General features: G+C 42.0%; 1 protein-coding gene across 2 annotated transcripts in view; it reads right to left on the bottom strand.

Moving 5' to 3' along the window:
* Positions 1-22,517, bottom strand: part of ice2 (interactor of little elongator complex ELL subunit 2) — a 40,070-nt gene that overhangs the window by 8,385 nt on the left and 9,168 nt on the right. The window contains exons 2-13 of one of the 2 annotated variants that reach the window (XM_084335486.1): positions 21,989-22,096; positions 21,492-21,885; positions 21,279-21,398; positions 20,753-20,887; positions 15,076-15,195; positions 13,294-13,453; positions 12,590-12,771; positions 11,618-12,497; positions 11,351-11,520; positions 2,851-2,983; positions 550-634; positions 247-297 (exon numbers count right to left, since the gene is read on the bottom strand). In XM_084335486.1, coding sequence (XP_084191612.1) covers positions 247-297; positions 550-634; positions 2,851-2,983; positions 11,351-11,520; positions 11,618-12,497; positions 12,590-12,771; positions 13,294-13,453; positions 15,076-15,195; positions 20,753-20,887; positions 21,279-21,398; positions 21,492-21,885; positions 21,989-22,096 — 2,538 coding nt within the window. The remainder of the gene's footprint in view (positions 1-246; positions 298-549; positions 635-2,850; positions 2,984-11,350; positions 11,521-11,617; positions 12,498-12,589; positions 12,772-13,293; positions 13,454-15,075; positions 15,196-20,752; positions 20,888-21,278; positions 21,399-21,491; positions 21,886-21,988; positions 22,097-22,517) is intronic. The other variant, XM_084335487.1, reaches the window with a different exon arrangement.

Genomic DNA, 22,517 nt, shown 5'->3' with positions numbered 1-22,517 from the left:
GAGGACGATAAGCGAATAAGCCACGACACGCCGGGACAGAAGCACGGTGCAGTCATGAGGACCAGGCTCACTGAACTAAACACTACTGTCAGAGGCTGAGATAACTGACCTGTCTCAAACCCTGCCCTCTTTTCTTGATCCTCCAAATCAAAACAGTTGCTTCCCTCAGACAAACTGTTGTGATTGGAGGATCAGGAAAAGAGGGCATGGTTTGAGATGGGTCAATAGAGACCTTTAACCACTCACCCAGTAATCTTTTTGAGTAAGTGATGCAGTATGTTCAAGGACTTGGACGGCCTGTGGGCGGGAAAGAAACAATTTAATATGAATCTCGATTACACAGGCATATGACTCTCAAGCTGACTAACAAGAGGACAAAAGCAGAGTGGATGATAGCTGCTACTGGTGATGAGGACAGGGCAGATTTTAGCTTACCCCCGACATCGACTAGATCTGTTGTGTAAACACAGGGGTGTGTGTATAAGGGATATATATAGGTTAGCGATAACGGATACAAATCTGCACGCCTGCTTTAAAAGGGATACCCACTTGAAGCCACAGGAGATCTTCTGTTGCCAGTCGTCGGGTAGCTTTCTTAGCAGAGCTAGCTTTGATGTGTGAGCATTGATGTGGGCTGGGGAGAGAGGGAGAGAGAGAGAGAGAGAGAGAGAGAGAGAGAGAGAGATAGAGATAGAGATAGAGAGAGAGAGAGAGAGAGAGAGAGAGAGAGAGAGAGAGAGAGAGAGAAAGAGAGAGAGAGAGACAGACATACACAGGGAAAGGAGCAAGAGCTAATGAGCTAGCATATCAAAAGCTTCATCATCAATGCCAGTGTGCATGCAGGGGTGATTAGCCTATCCAGACACAGCGTCTGCATTCCGTCCCCCCACCCCCCTGTAGCAACAGTCTCAACAGTAGTCTATTTATTTCAAACTCCCACTCAAGCTTGTTGTAACAACTTGTAACACAAACACGTTGTTTGTGACCCCCCAAGGGGATCAATAAAGGAATATACACGTCTTAAACAGTGCCCGAGATCACAGCCTTCAATCAGAAACGGTGGGAAGTATCATATGATATACACCATGTGACTGGAAGCAGCAAAAGTGGAAGTCTTCGATTGGACCGACTGTTGAAAATACCAGTTGCGACATGCTGAATGGTGTCATCAAGTAGGAGATTCCCTATACCAGATCATGAAGAGGCAGAGCAGGTGCAACGTTGGGAAAGCATATTACTGTTCCTCTGTGACTTGTTTACCAGATCCAGTAATAAGACACAGATTCATTAAAATGTTTAAAACATAGTAACATTAAAACATAGTAACAGTTGTTTTGCACATCGCAATGCTCGTCTCTTCAAAACATTATGGACATATAAACATTGTTTGCCAGGTCCTCTGCTACATACTGTATGAGGACGGCGGACGGCATGTCGGAGGATTCCACCCCGACACTGCACAGACTGAATGAATGAATAACTGACGTTTGTTTTCTTAACCTGTGAAGACAGGAATGGTGTCATGTTGAAGAATCCTCGACAGAGAACCACAGGGGCTTAACACAGGCCACTGCAAGCTTCACGTGAATACAAGGGAAGGTACTGTGATGTGTGTGTATAATTATTGTCTAACGAGTGTCTCCTCTACCTGTAGGAGCTCTATAGGAGGCAGAGGGACATTCAGTAGCCTACATTCCAACACCACACCTACACAAAGATTCAAGGTTACTATTGTTAGCCGTGAGGCCACATTATTAAACAAACCAATCAATCCGACCGGTAACAACCAGGGTCTAGAGCCCGTACAGTACACACCCAGCCCAGCCCTCTCAGCACTAGGTAATGACATCAAGCTGTGATGGTATTTACACTAAACTGAGGCTGAAACCAATATTTAGCTGAGCTGCACAGGACATTCTTTGTTAGCCCCCGTAACCAAAAGTGGCTGTAGTTATGGCAACACGGCAAACTAAATCACCAAACATGAGTCACGTTGGCCGATGAGTCATCTTGAGAACGTTCTAGTGGTCTGTGGGAGGATCTGCCCGCCTCCCCCACTTCTCCCTCAGGAGGAACTCTCTCTGAAGCCTACACACGTGTTTACGCTGTCTGGCTTCTTGCCATTCATCTTGAAACATGAGATGATAGGAGGGTAGTGTAAATCCCACTAGGTTTTAGGACATTTGAGAGAACTTCGTCTGCCTTGATTCTGACTGGAGGGTAGGGTGGAGACAGTGCTATCTTCCCCATGTAGGACACAGTGTTGTCTTATTTATGTATGAGGCAGTAATGTTTTGCCTATGTAAGAGAAAATAATGTCTTAACTATGTAGGAGACAGTAATGTCTTACCTATAGGAGACAGTAATGTCTTTCCTACTGTACGTAGGGGACAATAATGTTTTACCCATGTAGGGGACAGTAATGCATTACCTATGTATGAGGCAGTAATGTCTTACCTATGTATGAGACAGTAATGTATTACCTATATATGAGACAGTAATGTATTACCTATATATGAGACAGTAATGTATTACCTATGTATGAGACAGTAATGTATTACCTATGTATGGGACAGTAATGTATTACCTATGTATGAGATAGTAATGTATTACCTATGTATGAGACAGTAATGGCTTACCTATGTATGAGACAGTAATGTATGTAGGAGACAGTAATGTATTACCTATATATGAGATAGTAATGTCTTACCTATGTATGAGACTAATGTATGTAGGAGACAGTAATATATTACCTATATATGAGATAGTAATGTCTTACCTATGTATGAGACAGTAATGTATTACCTATGTATGAGACAGTAATGTATGTAAGAGACAGTAAAGTATTACCTATGTAGGAGACCGTGCTGGAGTGCAGTGCTGTCTCAACCCACAGCTGGCAGGACTCACTACTGGTCAGACGCTCTACACCGTAACACAGCTGGTACTCCAGTTTAGGCAGGACATGGATTGGCGCAATCTGCTAGGTAGGACAGAAAACACATGGTTCAGTCAACAACTCACTGGTTTAAGAGGACAAAGTTAGCAAGGCTGTGCTTTTAAATGCTTCAAGACAAAGTTAGCAAGTCTGTGCTTTTAAATGGTTAGATACAAAGTTAGCAAGGCTGTGATTATAAAGGGGATGTTCAAGGTGTTTAGAAGTCTTTCCTATTCTTCATAAACAAGAATACGGCCAGCGTTTTTGGGCGGAGCGCTCCCAGCGCCTAAAGTTGAAACTAGTTCAACTTTTGGAGAGGAGCGGCGCTCATCAAGGTAACTTTTTTCGACCGACCAATCAACATCGAGCAAGTGGCGGAGCCGCGAGACTCAGGAAAACGCTCTGAGCATGCATATTTTTGCTTTTCAAAGCGGTCCGCCTTGGAAAAAACTTCCCCGGTGGACACAAAGCCTAACACTGCCAATTGTGTTAGTATGAACGACCAGCCAAGCTGGTAGCAACGCCGAGAGCTGGGCTCGAACCCAGCATCTCCTGCGTTAGTGGCGAGCGCCTTACCCACTGCGCCACTTAGCCGCCCGTTTTCAAACAATTCTATCATTATTCTTACAATAGCTACAGCTTATGAAAGTAAATTGAGTTGATTTGTATGTGAGTCTTCGTTTGCCATGGAGTTGTTGCTGAATTTGTGCTAATGAATGTTAACACTTTGAGTGCCGGGACCCGTCTTTAGACGTCTTTGCTGGCCATGCTAAAGTTGCCGGAGGACGCGTTACGTCGTCCTTATATCAATATTTCAAAAATCTGCGATCGGATTCATATGTCCCCTCCGCTGGCCTGAGATCCACCAGCAGGACCCACTGAGCTCTCTGGCGGTTCAGGAGCGCCATCTGGTGGCCGATCGGCGCAATCGCCAAACAGGATGTTGAATAGAGGTTGTCATGACGACCGTAGTACTTCCGGGCGCTCGCTATAGTTCATGGGACTCTGGCTCGTCACGCTACACGGTGATCGATTGGCAATAACTCGATAAACAACATGATTTGGACGTATATACCATTATACAAGCTGGAGATGGACCGGGTAAAAATATATCCCATAATGATAAGATTTCTACTCGACGATGATCGCCCAACGGCGCGCGGAGACTGGGGTGAGTTTCAGCGTGTAACGTTACCGTCTTCGATACTAACTGCTATTATCAACATTTGACCCACATTAGATGATTGGTATAACGCTGCCCACGGAATTATAAACGCCCCCTCGCCCATCCGGTCAACATCAGATGACGTGTAGTAACTTCTAGAAGTACGTCTAGTTGGAATTTTTTATATCGCGCTGATTGCCATCAAACTGTATTTCATCATCAATATAATGCATTTGGGGCTATATATCACGTTCTGGAGAAAGCTGCAGAAAGAGATGAAAACATACTTATACATTAGACCATACTTTACTATGAATATGTGAATGAAAAAGTTTAACGTTGCTACACAATGAACAATACATATAGGACTTTGAATGGGCCCTAATAATGGCAATGTAGCAATAGAATTTAAAAAGTTATAGCCCTGCAAAGAAGGGGACTTTCTCCATAGACAAATAGCGCTGGCAATCTATGGTATATCATGAATTTAACCTTAGGCAGCCAAAGTGTTAATGCTGATGCTAAAACATGCTAGTGCCAATTTATTCTGAACAAAAACACTGTGTTGTTAGTGATGCTTGGCATAGGTTTTCAAAAGTCCTGAACATTCCCTTAACACATTGAGTGCCAGAACAGAGATTTCTCTGGTTTTGGTAGTTTTTTCTTTTATTCGATTTTTTTTATTCATTACAGGTTCACGGACCTCAGTGTTACCATAGGAAATCATTCTGAAATCACAAAAGCGCAATACCGGCCGCATCCTGCTAGGTGGCAGTATCGCCCACCCTTTGAAACCTTATTTCACACTCTGCGTTACATCGTATATGGTCTGGGCGCAGAATTTAGACCAAGCCAAGTGAATCACTTCATCTGACCACTTCGAAACGCGTTCAGCACACTTGAGGCATATCCCATGTCACTTTGTGTCAGGGACCCGATCGACATCAATAATGGAAATCGCGATCAGACAATTGGAATATTCTTTTTGGGATACCTCCTAGTAAAGGTAAGGACTATATGACATCAATTCCACCTTGATCCTACAATAATTTCATATAGATCCGGCCGATCAACGTATGTAGTATTCAAAACGAATGCCGTTACTGGCGATCAAAGCACCCCCCCCCCTCCCTTTCATGCATTCATGATGAAACATAATACCTATTATATACCTTTGAATTGGAAATAGTAGCGTGTATAGGCGAGCAACGCCAACGCTTTTAGCTAAATTCACGTATTGCTCCATAGCGCCGTTTTCAGGAATTAGCCAGGATCATTCTGAAACTATACAATATTTCACCATGGTATAAGACGCGAACGTATACATGAAAATATTTATTCTTTTTCACATGTTGAACGATGGATTGTTAATGTCAAATGAGCCATAGTATTGTCTCAATAGCTATAATATAGAATATAGATATAGCCCTGCAAACACCGCAACGTACAGTGAAAATCCCTATACTTTACAGCGCTAGCACACTAAGTACAAAGATGGGAAAACAGCGTGGCAGTCAATGTGTTAAAAGAGGAACTACGCCCAATTTCAGAATGCATTCATTATTAATCTTGACAAGAATATTAGTGAAAATGAGCAACTCTCTCCCAAATCCAAAAACTAGTCCTAAAACTCAAATTTGTGTTGTCATCAAGAATAAAGTCTTATATAGACCTGTTCGCTGTTTACAAACATACCATCTTCGAGCCAATCAGCAATGCCAATCAGCAATACCGACTGAGTCACGTGACTAAGTTACCCCGGAACTGCTCGAGCTGCTGCGCAAAAAGAAGTACAACGGGGCTCTATGGAGAAACTATGACACTCCCCTGTCATTTAGCCAAATCAGCATGGCTGTGAGTGTGAGTCTTTCACCCTTTACATAATCTAGCTTTGGCATGGATTGATTGTTTAGATTGCTAGCATGGCTAACAAATGCAAATATATTGTAGTCTGCCCCGTTATTCTGACCAGGATTACTTTCCTTTCTGCTTCGGGTCTGCGTGTCATGACGTCGGTGGCGAACAGGTCTATAGGTGACACAGAGCATCCAGGGGAATGTTCTGAGTGAGAACCGAGAACACTACTATAGAATAAAGCTAATTTGGATATATAAAAAAAGAAAAAAAACTTTCTGCGAGTACAAAAATCACCCATTGATTATCAATGGAGCAGCTCCAGACTTTATACTTTATTATTAAATGAATAGTTTCAATCTCATAAAACCATTAACACTTTCAGTGCCAGCAGGGGGCGCACGATTTAGTGCTTGAATGCCCACCATCCACTTCAATGTTAGCGTTAATAATGCCTAATCTATGTTTTAAATTATGGCTATGTGTCTAATCTCCCCGTCGCTTATCAATGACTCGTTTTCCAGTCAACATTGTCGAAGCGGATTGTTTTTTTATCGGTTCATTTTAGTTTTATAGCATTTAGGCCCCGTTTAGACGGAAACGCTAGCAGGTGAATCCGCAAAAATATTTGTTCGGATGTGCCTTTCGTTTATACGGAAACGGCGTTTTTACGGGGTGAAACCGCAAAAAAGTGAGACTACCTTCCAGGGTGGAATTCCTAGAAACGCAAAACCTTTGCGCTCTGGTCTAAACTGTCAAAGCTTATAAATCTGTTAAAACGATGACGAAAGGGTTGTCATGGCTCTGGTCGCGCGTACTGCTTACGTCACAGGTAGCAGGTAAGCGCCAGTAGCCGAGACGTAAACAAAGCAAGTATGTCTGACTATATCAACGGAGATCACTTGAAGGCTACATTGGCAGTACTTTTAAAGACACAAGAATCTGTCCCACGGCTATCACAACTATTATGACTGGACCCACTGTCGGTGAGTGACTCTGCTTTGGTCCAATCACATTCCCCACCCACACTCTGCGAATCAGAGGCAGAGTAGGGCGGGTCTTCACAGCACGTCATGTGACATATGCGCCAATCGTGTGACAGCGGGGCTCCGTTGTCTCGAGTTGTTACAGCGTCGTCTGCACGGAGAATTCCACCCCAAAACGCTTGTCTAAACGCAAAATTAAAAGTGAAACCGCAAGACGACTTTTGCGGTTTCTGTTCACAAAACGCTCATCTAAACGTAGCCTTAGAAAAGCCCTCGTTTTCAAGGAAAATAAAAAGATTCCATAATAAACGCCCTGTACTGGAATATTCTAGAATACACAAAAACGTTGTAATTTTTCGGCTTATTTATGAATCGTTTTCAAATAAACGCTAGATTATCGATAGTATATGTGTACGTATGCACGCTATATAGGCGATCTGAAAAATCGATTCTCTGATTTCCTCAAAGCCATCGCCCACACACACACACTCATAGGGCGAACGCTGAGAGCTCAGCGAATACAACTCTGATTATCCCAAGACTTGTAAAATAGATTCCTTACCTCAGATCAGATGTTCTCCAAAAAGATCATTCCAATTCCTGATCGCCATTCCAAAAATCGATCGCTTTTATTGATCCAACACTGGGTACTGGAAACACATATTCCACGCTGTTCTGAGGGACCAGAATGACTGCAATCGGCTCGGGTTACATGCCTGAGAAGTAAAATGTGGATTCCGAATTTTTCTTTTCTCATCCATTTTCATTGAGTCCATTCCAAAAGGGTGCATTACCATCTGGGAGACGATAGGGGGCGCTTTTTTCACATCTGAGCTCCTGATGGGGCTGGTTTACCAACGAGAGACTCGGTTGATGAAATATGAATTCAGATCGCTAAATAACACGCTAATTGTCGTGGTGGGCATTCAGGTGTCGGGCTGATAACACGTGTTATCACGTGGTGGGCACTGAAAGTGTTAATGTCACTTTGTTTCACAGTTTCATGTTAATTTGTTTAGACTAATTATTAACTCATTGAGCGCCACGCCCCTTCTGGGAAATTATGGCTAGATGGCCACCGCTTTAATCAATGGGAGGACGGGGATATTTGCGAGTGCTTAAGATATATCTTAAATTATGGCTATGGGTCTAATACACACGTCGCTTATCAATGAGTTGCTTGCAGTCAACATGTACAAAACGGATTGTTTTTTCATCAGTACATTTCCGTTTTATACCGTTTTGAATAAGAGTATAGTTTTGGTGATTTCTAGTAATTCCAGATAAAGACGCGATAATAGCCCTTTAGTGGAATACACAAAACACGTTGTCATTTTTCAGCTGATTTATGAATAGTTTTCAAATAAATGCTAGATTATCGATAGTATGTGTCCTCATGCACGATACAGAAGCGGGCTGAAAAATCGCTTATCCGTGCATTGGTCAGCGCCAACGGCACGCACGCACACACGCTCCGATGGCGGTGAAAGGAACATCTGATTAACCCAAGATTCGTAACATAAATTCCTTACCTCACATCTGATGTCCTGCAAAAAGATTAATCCAATTCCTGATCGCCATTCCAAATATTGATCGCGTTTATTGATCCAACGTTATATATCCAAAACACATAATCCACGCTGCTCCCAGTCTCCCCAGTCAATGTGGTATAACGATACTGCATGCCCGAGAAGGAAAACCTGGACCGGAATTTTTTTTTGATGCACATCCCCAGCCAATCCAATCCAATGATGTGCAATACCATCCAGGAGACGATAGGCGGCGGTATTTGCCCTTTTGCGAGCTCAGACCCATTCCCAAAGATAACATCAGGTTGGATGGATGAAAATGAATGGATATCACTAATAAAAGAAATAACGATTAAAACCCGACTATCGTCGTGATTGGCGCTCAAGCGTCGGCGAGTTAACCCGACTATCATCGTGACTGGCGTTGTTTTTGTTATTATTATTATTACTTTGATTATTATTGTTATCATTATTATTATCTTAATATTATTTAAATAGTTTTATGAACTTATTTCACTTTACTTTCGTTTTTGTGTTTATTTATTTTTTAATCCAATGATGTAATGAGTTGAGGCCCCATATAGGCCCATCTGGGTCTCTTGCCTCTACTCAGCACCTTTATACACTTTCTGTCATGGTCAATGTTTTTTTTACTGTTTTGCTGAAATGGTGCGAAATAAAGAAATACATAAAATAAATAAAATGACATCACAAGTTTGATTCTTACTTCTCTGGTTTTGCAAGAGAGTATTTATATATATATATATATATATATATATATATATATATATATATATATATATATATATATATATATATATATATTAGGGCTGTCAGTTTATCGCGTTAATTAGATTAATTAATTACACAGCAAATTATCGCGTTATGAAAATTTACTCAAATTTATTTTTTTAATAATGTTTTTTTTGTATCTCATTCATTCCATAAGAATGTAGAATACACATTTACAGAAGTTTTTTTTTTAATATGGTCCATTTGCATGTTCTTGGTATCTGATTCTAGGGACATCTGAATCTCAGGGAATGTATTCCCAGTGTCAGAAATACTGTGGGCTAGATCCACAAAGAATGGATTGCACGGTGCAAGTTGCACCCTTACTTACAATTCATTATGAATTGAAAATGGAGGACCCTGATGTAAACAAGACGAAAGTCTTTCTCCGGTCTGCATCCCCTTAACTCTTTCAATGCCACGCCTGGTTTTCCGTTTTACCGCTTGAATGCCACCATCGGCGCCAATGTTAACGTTAATATCGCCTAATCTATGTTTTAAATTATGGCTATGTGTCTAATCTGCCCATCGCATTATCAAAGACTATTTTCCAGTCAGTGCTGTGAAGACGGATTGTTTTTTTATCGCGTCGTTTCCATTTCAGAGCAGTTAGAAAAGCCCCCGTTTTGATATAAAAAAACAGCTCATTCTGGAGCATTCTATGAAAATCGTCTTTTAGTGGAATATTCCACAACGTTGATATTCGTCGGCCTTTTTATGAATCGTTTTCAAATAAACGCTAGATGATCAATATTATACGTGCACGCAAGCACATTACGGCCGCGCACTGATAATCGATCCGTTGATTACCTCACGGAGTTTTACAGTGAAACCGAAAGAAGACATTTCACAAAACAGCTTATAACTTCATCAAACTTACTCCGATTATCCTACCACTGATAACATAGAGTCCTTACCTGACATCAGATGGTATCCAACTGGTATATTCCAATTCCTGATCACCATTCGAAAAAATCGATACGTGTATGGATCCAACGCGACACAGTAGATCTCTATGATCCGCGGGGATCTGAGGCTCCAGAATGAACTCTGGTAACCCCGGCTGGATCAGTGAACTGGAAAATGTGGAGTACCGGATTTTTTTCCCCATTCATTTTCATTGAGTCCATTCCAAAATCACTTATGTCATCTGGGAGACGACAGGGGGCGCTTTTTTCCACAGTGATCGTCGGCGCCCCTCGGCTATACTCAGGTAGGCTCGGGTGATGCAATAATTTTTCAGATCGCAAAAAATAAAAAAAATAAAAAAAGTCCGAGAAATCTCGTGAGTGGCTAGCAACCACCTATAAAAAAACACGAGAAATCTCGTGAGTGGCACTGAAAGAGTTAACAATCGTGTGTATTGAGCCGTACTGTATTGTACCCATTCTGCAATCTGTTAATAACATTTTCATTCAATCAATCAATCTGCACGGTGATTGATTGAATGAACATTTTATTTTGAGTAAATTGTAATGAACCAAATGAGAATATCAATACATATTTTTGTATCTTTGACTGTGAATAACACTATGCTCAAATTGACCAGACCTGAAAAATCTAAGCAAATTAATAGATGGAAGATGATTAAACAGAAGGTTTTGTAGATACAGTACTGAATTCTGCCATCCGGACACATGCAATTTGAAATATGATTATAGAATATAGAATATCAGGCATAAAATGGTTATGCGATTAAAATGCGATTAATTAGATTAATTAATTACAAATCCTGTAATTAATTAGATAAAAAAATGTAATCGCCTGACAGCACCAATATATATATATGTTGCTCAGAATTGTATACACTTGGGGCGGCCGGGTAGTGCAGTGGACTATGCGCCTGTCTAACCACCATAACGGCATAATGGCATAACGACTAACATTGGGATGGGAGAAAAAAGGAAAAAAGAAGAAAAAAAAAAAGAAGAAAAAAAGAATTGTATACACTTGACATCTGGGAGAGAGATTGGCTCATGTTCACGAATATTGATCGAGCCGCCTTAGGCCATGGAAATAACATTCAAATTTTTAATGTTCCCCATTAAAGCTTTTGGTGGTGGGTGTTGGTCGTATGACCTTGTACCTGGGTGGTGCCGTTCAACATCTTCCTGTTGTGGCCCCGGGGTATGGAGCTGCGCACCATGAGCAGGACGTCCTGCAGGCCGTACAGCTTGTAGAGTAGGTTGCCCTCCTCCGGAGCCTCGTAGTCCTGCTCGTCCTCCACACTCCCCTGCAGCTCCTGGGAGAGGAGTTCTAGAGACGGAGACACGTTTTTACTATAGGTGCAAGTCAACAGACAACACGTCACGTGTTCAAATCTGTGAAGTAGTATAATCACGATGACACTAACTTTTGTGTTCTACAGGAGTGAGGTTGACTGCTGAAGCGGGTCCAGCGTGAGCCACGGTGTAGGTCTCCCCGTCCCCATCCCGGCCCTGGTGGCTCTCTAGATACGAGGACACACAAGGCTTGACCAGGGATGTTGGGCGGGCGTGTCCTGAGTCGCCCACAGGTCGCGCGGGAGAGAGGGGCTCCAGGGTTAGGGTGACGCATTTGGCTGGGCCCTTGGCAGGTTTGAGCATGGCTTTCTGCATGCGCAGGATCTCTCCCAGCTGGTCCCCAGGTACTTTAGCCCGTCTCGTTACTTTCCTGGGCCCTGTGGCACTCTTGGGGGGAGGGGACTGGGGAGAATCTGGGATGGACTCAGAGGAGGGGATCGCCGGGGCATCCTGAGAGCTTGCCGGTGTCTCAGGCTTGGGTGGAGTCGCTGCTGGTACAGCTGGGGACACAGGGTCATCGATGACCAGCCTCTCATCCTCTGAGTCTCCCAGGGATGTGGCATACTTCTCAGACCCCTGTGTAGATTTTTGTTTCAACCGTTTGGCCTGTGGCTCAGAAGGGCTCTGTGGGGTACTGAGTTCACTAATGACGGTTGGTTCCTCCTTTACAGAATCCTCCATGCCTGTCGATGAGGAGTTCTCCTCCTCTTTCAAACTACTGTCTGTCTTTTTAGAACCAAGAGCACCACTGGACCTTGTGGATCTCTTCCTTGGCAGGGAAGTTAATGTCTTTTCACTTGTAACAGATTTCTTCTGCTCTTTCTCACTCCTTGTCTTGGGGGGTTTAACGGTTGTCGTCTCTCCAAACGTCTCCAGGTCTGTGAGGTCCACGTCTGTGTTGAAGTCGAGGCCAGTGCTTTCTAATGACACCAAGCATCTCTGCGAGCTCTCCTGTTAATAAAAAAAAAGAAAAAAAGATTGATGTCAGTATTTTGATAAAATGAGATATCAGCCGATCAAGCTCTATGATGAGCTTTACTTACCAGCTGGACTTGTTTCTCAGCAGCAGGGACCTCAGCCTTGAGATATTTCACCTTTCTGTTGTCTTTCTTGATGATCGAGAGTTTCAGACTCTCCTCGTGGTAGATATGACTCCTCTCTCTCAGGGTCATCTCTGTCTTCAGCAGGGGAGAGTCGATAAGGACAGTCTTCCTCGGACTACTACCTGGGAAAGTACAGACAGGGGGAGCAGGGGAAACAGTACCATCATGTGGTCGTTATATGACACTACACACCTTAGTTTCAAGGATCTAAAGTGCAGAGATTCCATGCGATTCCATTGACTGGAAGTGAAAGTAATCCTTTAAACACAACATGGTGGTGGGTGTCATGAGCGGTACTGTAGCTCAGTGGGTAGAGCGTGGCACTAACAGAGGCGATTCCTACTGGCGCCACACATACTAAAAGGAACATTTATTGTATTGTGTATTGTATGTATATTGTATATTCCTCTTTACTTACTTTTTTTTTTACTGTATGAAGCACACTCTCAGGGGCTCATACAGAACCAAGCATTTCATCGTAAAGTATGTGTATTTAATTGTGATAATTAATAAACAAACTTGAAACTTGAAATAATGCACTCATGGTACTGTAAGGCACTTACAAGGATAAAAGCATCCACTAAATGGTATGCGTTGTGTTGTGTTGTATTGAATTGTGTCGACTTGTGTTCATGATCAAATACCTTTTCCTGGGTTTATTTTGACCCAAACAGGTAGCTCCCATGGCTCGCTGAACTCAGGGCCATGGTTGTCCAGCAGTCTGACCAGGGCGTCGTGGGTCAGACAGACATGGGGCTCGTAATGAGCACAGAGCCTCTCAGCATTACTGTCACCGCTGATCGTCTGCACGAAGCAACAAGATGACGATGGGTAAAGCCAGGGGTGTAAAGTACTTGAGTAATTGTACTTCGTTATAATACTTATGTTTTGGGGGATTTGTACTTTACTCGAGTATTATTAGGTTTGTATACTTGTGTACTTTTACTCAATTACATTTCAGAGACGAAAAAACAAGACTAGCAAGACTAGAAAGCGGGGATCTTTTAAGAATAGACAGTCAGATTGGCCCGCCAGCAATAATATCTGGCCCCTCAGATTATTTTTAAAAAAATCAACAATTATTTTTTATTTAATTTTTATTTATTTTTTTAATCAGACAAACTAGGCTAGGCTATATGTTAGCTATAATGTCCAAATAGAGTCAACGTTTTTACTTTTGAGTACTTAAAGGATAACTCCACTATTTTGGGAAATTAGCTTATTTAACATCTTCCCTGGAGTTAGACAAGAAGATGCATACCTTTTTTGTCTCTGTGCGTGCATTTTAGCTTTGGGAATAGATGCTCCGTTAGCATAGCTTAGCTTCATCACTGGAAGTGAGGCAGGACAGTAGCCTTACAGTGCCTTACAGTGTATTGCAAGGTCTGACATTGACCAAACTTGATATGCATGACCTTGGTGGGCTCTAGGTCAACTCCTGAAAAGGGGGTCAATGTCAGACCTTGCAATCAAAAGTTAGGGGTGCACTGAAATTATGGCAAGGGTTATTAGCCCCCTAACTTTTGATTGCAAAGTCTGACATTGACCCCCTTTTCAGGAGTTGACCTAGAGCCCACCAAGGTCATGCATATCAAGTTTGGTCAATGTCAGACCTTGCAATACACTGTAAGGCACTGTAAGGCTACTGTCCTGCCTCACTTCCAGTGATGAAGCTAAGCTATGCTAACGGAGCATCTATTCCCAAAGCTAAAATGCACGCACAGAGACAAAAAAGGTATGCATCTTCTTGTCTAACTCCAGGGAAGATGTTAAATAAGCTAATTTCCCAAAATAGTGGAGTTATCCTTTAAGTACATTTAAAAGTAGACACTTTTTTACTTTTACTCAAGTGTGTTTTTAGCCAGATACTTTGACTTTTACCGGAGTAAGATTTTGAGACGGTACCCATACTTTCACTTAACCCTTTCACTGCCACACTACCAAACGGTTAACCCTTTCACTGCAACAATACACAGGTTAACCCTTTCACTGCCACATGACAGCATGTTAACCCTTTCACTGCCACACTACAGAAGGTTAACCCTTTACTATCACACTACCGACGGTAAGTATAATTTCTGGGTACTTTTTACACCCCTGGGTAAAGCACATAGCGCATGAAGTTAGGTGGATCCTATTCATCGTATAAGGTTGCTAATTGTGTCACTACAGTGATACTCAAAAAGTATAAATGTTTTTTTTTACTACTAAAAGGACTTGGACAATAACAATGCCCTGGCCATCATGCTTAAACAAAATGAGCACTGCTTTGTTGGTCAGACTTTAGCATACAGTAATACTTGAGCACCCTCTGGTGTCCGTTTGTGGGAACTGCATGAGTTATGGATCCTATTCTACCAGTGAAACTATACATCTTTGTGACTTACTTCGTTAGGGTAATTAAAAAGAGAGAAACAATTGCTTACAGCGTGCTCGTCCTTAGCTTTCTTTGCTGGGGGATTCTCTGATGAAACAGTCTCATAATCCGATGCAAGCTGTGCATCAATAGGCACTATGTTGTAGCCGGGTGTGATATCCATCTTGCCCTGGAGACATAAAGGGTGCAAATAAGGAGACGAAGGAAGTGATTCAATAACACAGGGAGAAGTTTTGAAATTCCAACTGTTTCAAGTCCACAAAATAAACCACAGTATTCCATTCAGTACTCAAGTATACTATCAGTAGGGGTGGTGATCTTTGGAAATCTCGCAATTCGTTTTAGATTCTTGGGGTCACGATTCTATAAAAAAAATGTATTCTCGATAAAATTTTGGATTGCTGGTTTTGAGTTACTTTTCCAATCTGACTGCGGCAGACAGTTTAAGATTACACAGAATCAAATGTTGTTCCATGTTGTCGCCACATCTGTGCTTGTGGTCTTTATTTCTGCTCAAGAATTCATTCATTATCAAGTCAAGAGTTTTATTTGTCACGGCATACAAGCATACAGTGAAATGCGGGAGGTCATGCCTGCAGCGATTGTGCAATAATACAAGTAATAAGAATAAGACATTTGTGCAATAATACAAGTAATAAGAATAAGACATAACAGGTATAATGTACATAAAGTTTACAAAAAGCATGGTAAAGACATGCTAAGGTCCTGCGATAGTGCAATACAATGTTAGCTACAGATGAGGCACTGGGTCTTATGTACACTACTATACTATACAGTCTACAGTTATACTATATATCCTTATGCTATCTTGCTGTATCCATCTACTATACAAGAACCACTCCCGTTCTTTTTTTCTTCTTTTTTTTAAGTGACCTTTTCATTGTGTAAAGTGACCGTTGAGTGTGAGCGTGTGCAGCATGTGTGTGTGTTCATGCTAAAGTGACTGTTAGTGTGTGAGCGTATACAGTGTGTGTGTTGTGTGTGTGCTCATGTGTGCTTGTGTGTGGAGAGTTCAGTGTTCAAGACTCTGATGGCCTGGGGGAAGAAGCTGAGCCGAAGTCTCTCTGTCCTAGTTGCTGGTGTGCGCAGGCGTTTGCCTGACCGCAGCAGCTTGAACAGGCTGTTGGGGTGGTGAGGGTCTTTCATTATTCTGCAGGCTCTGGATTTGCACCTCTTGTTATATAAGACCTGCAGGGGTGGTAGTGCGATACCCGTAGTACGCTCAGCTGAGCGCACCACTCTCTGTAGGGCCTTCTTGTCCTGTGCCTTGCTGTTTCCATACCAGGCAGTGATGTTTCCAGTCAAGATGCTCTCCACAGCTCCGGAGTAGAAGGACTGGAGTATCTTCCCTGATACTCTGAACTTCCTTAATAGCCTCCGTGTCCTATTTACCCCGTTGAATGCCACCGCTCTATTCAATGACAGAGCTCTCATATTTGCGAACGCATAAACTATATCTTAAATTATGGCTATGTGTCTAATACGGCCGTCGCTTATCAATGACTTGTTTGCAGTCAACATTGTCGAAACGGATTGTTTTTTTTTAATCTGTTCATTTCCGTTTTATACCATTTTGAAAAACGCTCGCTTTTTTAAACTTTCAGAAAAAAACAGATTCTGCAGGAATCGCGCTTTACTGTAATACACAAAACACGTTGTCATTTTTCGGCCTATTTATTAATCGTTTTCAAATAAATGCTAGATTATCGATAGTATATGTGTACTTATGCACGCTATAGAAGCGGGCTGAAAAATCCATTATCTTATTTCCTGATCAGCTACACACACTCAAAGCCACATACACACATAGGGGACACGTTGATATATAGGTGAAAACAGATCTGATTATCCCAATACTGGTAAAATAGATTCCTTACCTCAGATCAGATGTTCTCCAAAAAGATTATTCCAATTCCTGAACGCCATTCCAAATATCGATCGCGTTTATTGATCCAATGCTGGGTACTGGAAATACCGATTCCACACTGTTCTGATGGTGGGCAATGACTTGGATCGTCTCCGGTTACTTGCCTGACAAGTAAAATGTGGATTCCGGACTATTTTTTTCCCCATGCGTTTCATTCAATCCAATCCAATGGGGTGCAGTACCATCCGGAGAGACGATAGAGGGCGGTATTTTCCCTGTTCGAGCTCAGACAGATCCCCACTGGTAACGTGAGGCTAGATTGATGAAATATGAATGGAAATCGCTAATAACAAAAATAACGATTAAACGACGAGATTTCTCGTCGTTGGCACTCAACGGTTGGCATGAACTAACGAGATTTCCCGTCGTTGGCACTGAAAGTGTTAACTGTCTCAGGTGGTAGAGGCGCTGCTTCGCCTTCTTTACGACTGAGTCTATGTGTGTTGTCCATGTCAGGTCTTCTGAGATGTGGACCCCCAGTTACTTAAAGCTGCTCACCCTGTCCACGGTAGCCCCGTTTATCCACAGTGGTGTGTCCCCTGCTGTGTTCTCCTAAAATCCACAATCAGCTCCTTGGTTTTTCTACCAATGTTCAGGAGCAGGCTGTTGTCCTGACACCACCGTGCCAGTGCATCAACCTCCTCCCGGTAGGCCTTCTCGCCGTTGTCAGAGATCAGCCCCACCACCACTGTGTCGTCCGCAAACTTCACTATGGAGTTGGAGCTGAACTTGGCCACACAGTCATGTATGTAGAGTGAATACAGCAGGGGGCTCAGAACACAGCCCTGGGGGGACCCGATACTGAGAATATTAACAGGTATATTACCACTTATATTACCAGCCAGCTATATTACCAGGTATATTACCAGACAGGTACTTTACTGTATATTACCACTTGTATTACCAGCCAGCTATATTACCAGGTAATACATATAACTACTTATATTACCAGCCAGGTACTTTACTGTATATTACCACTTGTATTACCAGCCAGCTATATTACTACTTATATTACCAGCCAGGTATATTAGCAGCCAGATACACACACACACACACACACACACACACACACACACACACACACACACACACACACACACACACACACACACACACACACACACACACACACACACACACACACACACACACACACACACACACACACACACACACACACACACACACACTAACTAGATATAGTGAGTAATGAAGGTTATAGTGAGTAATGGAGGTGATATAGTGAGTACGTAGTGTAGGTGATATAGTGAGTAGTAAAAGTGATATAGTGAGTAGTAGAGGTGATATAGTGAGTAATGGAGGTGATATAGTGAGTAGTGAAGGTGATAGTGAGTATGAATGAATTAACGAGTTTATTTAGAACATAAAAAAGTAATAAACAGATAAAAAAACAAACAAGCAAAAAACAGTAATGTTCAAAAAGGAGTAGAATGAAGTGTAAACGTATATATTCCTACCCCCTTCACACTCTATTATCTTATGCAACTCATATTAACTCATTTTCATACAACCCAAATTGCCACACTATGAAAAGATTATGAAAAGAAAATATCTGCAAGTAGTGATAATCCCGCTGAGCACTAGCCCCTGGACAGGGACGCCAGGGCTCAAGCGGTCAACACAACGCCTCCTCATCCATATACCTCTGAGTTATAATCCTTTTATATGTTTTTTTAAAGTAATTTATATTTGTGCTTTGTTTTAATTCCACACTCAAACCATTCCACAGATTCACTCCACAAACTGAAATACACATAGGCTACTCTTCATTGTTGAATGAACAGCCTGTTTCTTGAAGTTAGACTCTCCTCTTAAATTGTAACCCCCCTCTCTATCACATAAACATTTTTGGATGTTACCCGGGAGTGAATTGTTTAGTGCTCTAAACATGATTTGTGCAGTCTTAAATTCAGCCAGGTCCCTGGGTTTCATGGCATGTGATTTTAAAAACAGTGTGTTTGTGTGTTCCAGTGTTACCCCAAATCTCCACACAGTAGTTCAGATATGGTAGTACTAGTGAGCAATATAGAATGTACAGTGATTTATGATCCAAGATGTGTTTGGTTTTCCCTAGTACTGCAGTGATCCTTGCAATTTCTGTTTTTATGTAGTTTATGTGAGGTTTCCAGCTGATTTTGTGGTTCAGTATCACACCTAGTGAGTAGTGAAGGTGATATAGTGAGTAGTGAAGGTAATATACAGATGTAGCTAGCCCTTTCCGGAAAAACGCCCAGAGCCTTTGTTCTATTCATGCAAATATTTTGCATTTTGCTTGCACATTTGTCTGTTACTCAATAGGCACAGTTCTGAAATAACTTCATTCATCAGTAGTGCCGAATTTCTCAGTTCTCCGCTTGATATAATTTATCAAAATGTCCAATCTTAGTGCTAGCTGGTTAGACTTATGTAAGCTATTTAATGTGTTCTATGTTATTATTGATGCTGACGTTATACGTATAGGCAGCGAGGTGCAATGTAGCGCTTGCTCAACATGAAAAAAGTCATTGGACAGCGCCTGGTGCTGAAATAACAAACCAGCCACACCACATGTGTGGTGTGAAATTAAAACACCAGTTCAGTAAGTCATTCAAACTTTATCTTTACTTATATATGACTGTGACGGCACCACACATTAAACTGAAGTCAAATCAGAGCAAAAAAAGCTGAATCTTCTTCAAGAAGATGCGCTACATTATGTATATAAGGAATTACAACGAGACACTTATTGACTAAATAAAAAATACAATTAGGCTTTTAACCCTCTAAAGCCGGGCGCAACACTAGACATGTTTTGTAAAACATTAAATATCTTTGGATTTGTTTGTGATAATGACTTGCTTTATTGTATCGGAATCGATTGTCATCTCAAAATTGAGTGCATCTCTCAGAGAATGCGCGGATGTGAAGCATAGAATCTTGAAATATCTAGATTGGTTGTTTTCCCTGGACTGCATCTAATCCACTGTATCTATCCATTTATCATATATCTATGTCTGTCACTATAGCCAATGGAAATGCTAGAAATGGTCACGTGGACTGGGAGAACCAATAGAAAATTCCTATTGTTTCTCAATAGTCCAGTGCGCTCCACAGAAAGGGCTGTCAGATAGACGCATTGGTTGCGCGTAATGTAAGATAGACCAATAAGAGATGGGCGCTTGTCTCTGGTTTTATAATAAAATGGCAAAAAGACAAATGTATAATGTTCAGTGCAAATGTGTATGTCGTTTACAATTTATTATGCCACCTATGCAGCTCGTTTATTTTGTCCATTCTCTGCCTCTGCCACAAATGTATGTCTTAGTTATAAGGTGGTCTGTCACAGAGTTAAAATGTTTTCACCATCAATATATATTAAATTAGCCATTGTTTTTTGTCTAGAAAGGTGGCCTTCCTAGAGTGGGGCGCATCTAATGGCAGGCCGGGAATGTGTTAACGTGACGTCTCGTCTCGTTGTCGTCAGGGGGAAAAGCTTCATTGACAACCATATTTAGTCATAATTTTCGTTGACTAAATGAACACTGCCTTCATTGAAGATGGGGCAGGTTTAATTTAATTTAGCTACTTTTCCACCTCATAGAATTATATAGTTCCACCTCCACCGCCAAGACTGAAAAACTTGAATATTCATAGATTTGGGGGAATTTGTGAAATGATTTTTATAGAATCGCAATTATTATGTGAATAGACCCCCCTCCCCCCCACAACTATATGTCAGTCATTAACATTATATTGGTGGATAACACATATACATTACCATCACTAGCAGCTGCTTTTCAAAGGTGAGAGTGAGTCCTGGATTGAAGCTTCCGCCTGTCAGACTGGTCATCTCATGGATCTTGTAGACCTGCGGGAAGGTTCTCATGTGCTCTAAGCAGCTGCTGAGGAACTCCTGGAAAAAACATCACAATATGACATGTTGGCCATATTATACTGTATGCGATGCTGTGACGAAGACCGCTTGTCTGTAAAAAACAAAACACTTTTTATAGCCTAATAAATTAATTCCTTGCATCAGAGTTAGGAATCTGTAGCTACCATTCGCATATGTTGACCAAACTGTCCACTTTTTGAGGATAAACCCCATGGCATAGAAATCGCCTTACCAATGGATATTGACCATATTCACACTGCAGCCATTTTAGATTCCTTTCCGCCCCGTTTGTGGGGAACAGGGTAGAAAGAAATCCCAACCTGAGCGTGACACAAGAGCCAAATGGCCGCCGTGTGAATATGGTAAATTGGGGGATGAAAAGTACATGTCTTCTAGCATTGTTCAATACCTCGGAATATCGCAAAGCCCCTTGGGATATGTAGTTGTAATCTTCAGCACACATTCTGGACACATCCTGCAGGTACCTGGTGAACTGGGCCACTTCATTGTTGACGCGCAGTGTTAAATCCTGGAAGGTGAAGAATAGACTGGATCAGAAATCAAAGGTACTGCAACACCGCAGGCTCATTGATGGTGTACTACATCATGGCACTGTTTGTACCTCAGGGGGAGGTGGCAAGGGCTTTTTAAAGCTGCGCAGGTATCTCTTCTGGTCCTGGATGGACAGAGAGGACGCGCAGGGGAACGGCACTCTGGGTTCAGGGTAAGCGTCGCTCGTCTGATTCTGGACGTTGGTGATCTTTACTTTAGACTTCTTGCCGTCCTTCCGGTCTGCAGAGGAGTCGTCACTGTGGCAGCTGTCCCGACCGGCACTCTCCTCCTCCTCCTCCTCCTCCTCCCGACCGGCACTCTCCTCCTCCCGACAGAACACACTCTCCTCCTGCTCCCTTTTGTAAATGTTGCCTTTATATCCCTCAGAGTCCTCTGACGAGGGAGGACGATGCCGTTTGGTGTCCCCAGAATGTTGCCCCTTCACCTCAGCCTTCACTGCGGGACTTCAAGGAAATCAATGTGGACGTGTCAGTTTAAAACATAATGGCATAAAGCCTAGTGAATATTATGTAATATATGTTCGCTGCTGTTAATGAGTTACTGTACCTTTGACAGATGGCCCACAGCTCGTTAAGATCAGGTGCCAGGGAATATTCGTCATAGAGATCGCTGGTAAAGAATGAAGCCTCAGGGACTGGTGGAGGAATGTCCTCCCTGAGTGAAGGAAATGTAATATCAGTGGCAAATAAGACCCTTAGTTGTAGCTTAACCTCTTCTACCTGTCCGGTCTGCCGGTGGACCGCAAATGACATCACGTCATAAATCAATCTCTCTAGACTGTATGACATTAGGTAGCGATTTTTTTCAAATGTATCCAAGAGTAAACATCCTAACCATGTCACAACAGCAGTCATATTGTATATTTTCAGCAATACGTTTGTTTACCAATAGGTTAAAGTGTTATTAGTGAGATTAAAGTTTTTGAAATGTGTTAATATTTTCTCGGAAATCCGCCATTTTTTTTTATTAGCGGCCGTCACCGAATGATGATGATTTGTAGTCATATGAGCACAGGGCATCCAGAGCTCTCAATGAGCGTTAAAAAAGAAAAAAAAAAAAAAAATACAGTACCCAG

Source organism: Notolepis coatsorum (assembly GCF_963971535.1).
Source record: "Notolepis coatsorum genome assembly, chromosome: 18".
NCBI lineage: Eukaryota > Metazoa > Chordata > Actinopteri > Aulopiformes > Paralepididae > Notolepis > Notolepis coatsorum.
This window is presented reverse-complemented; position numbering and strand designations above follow the sequence as displayed.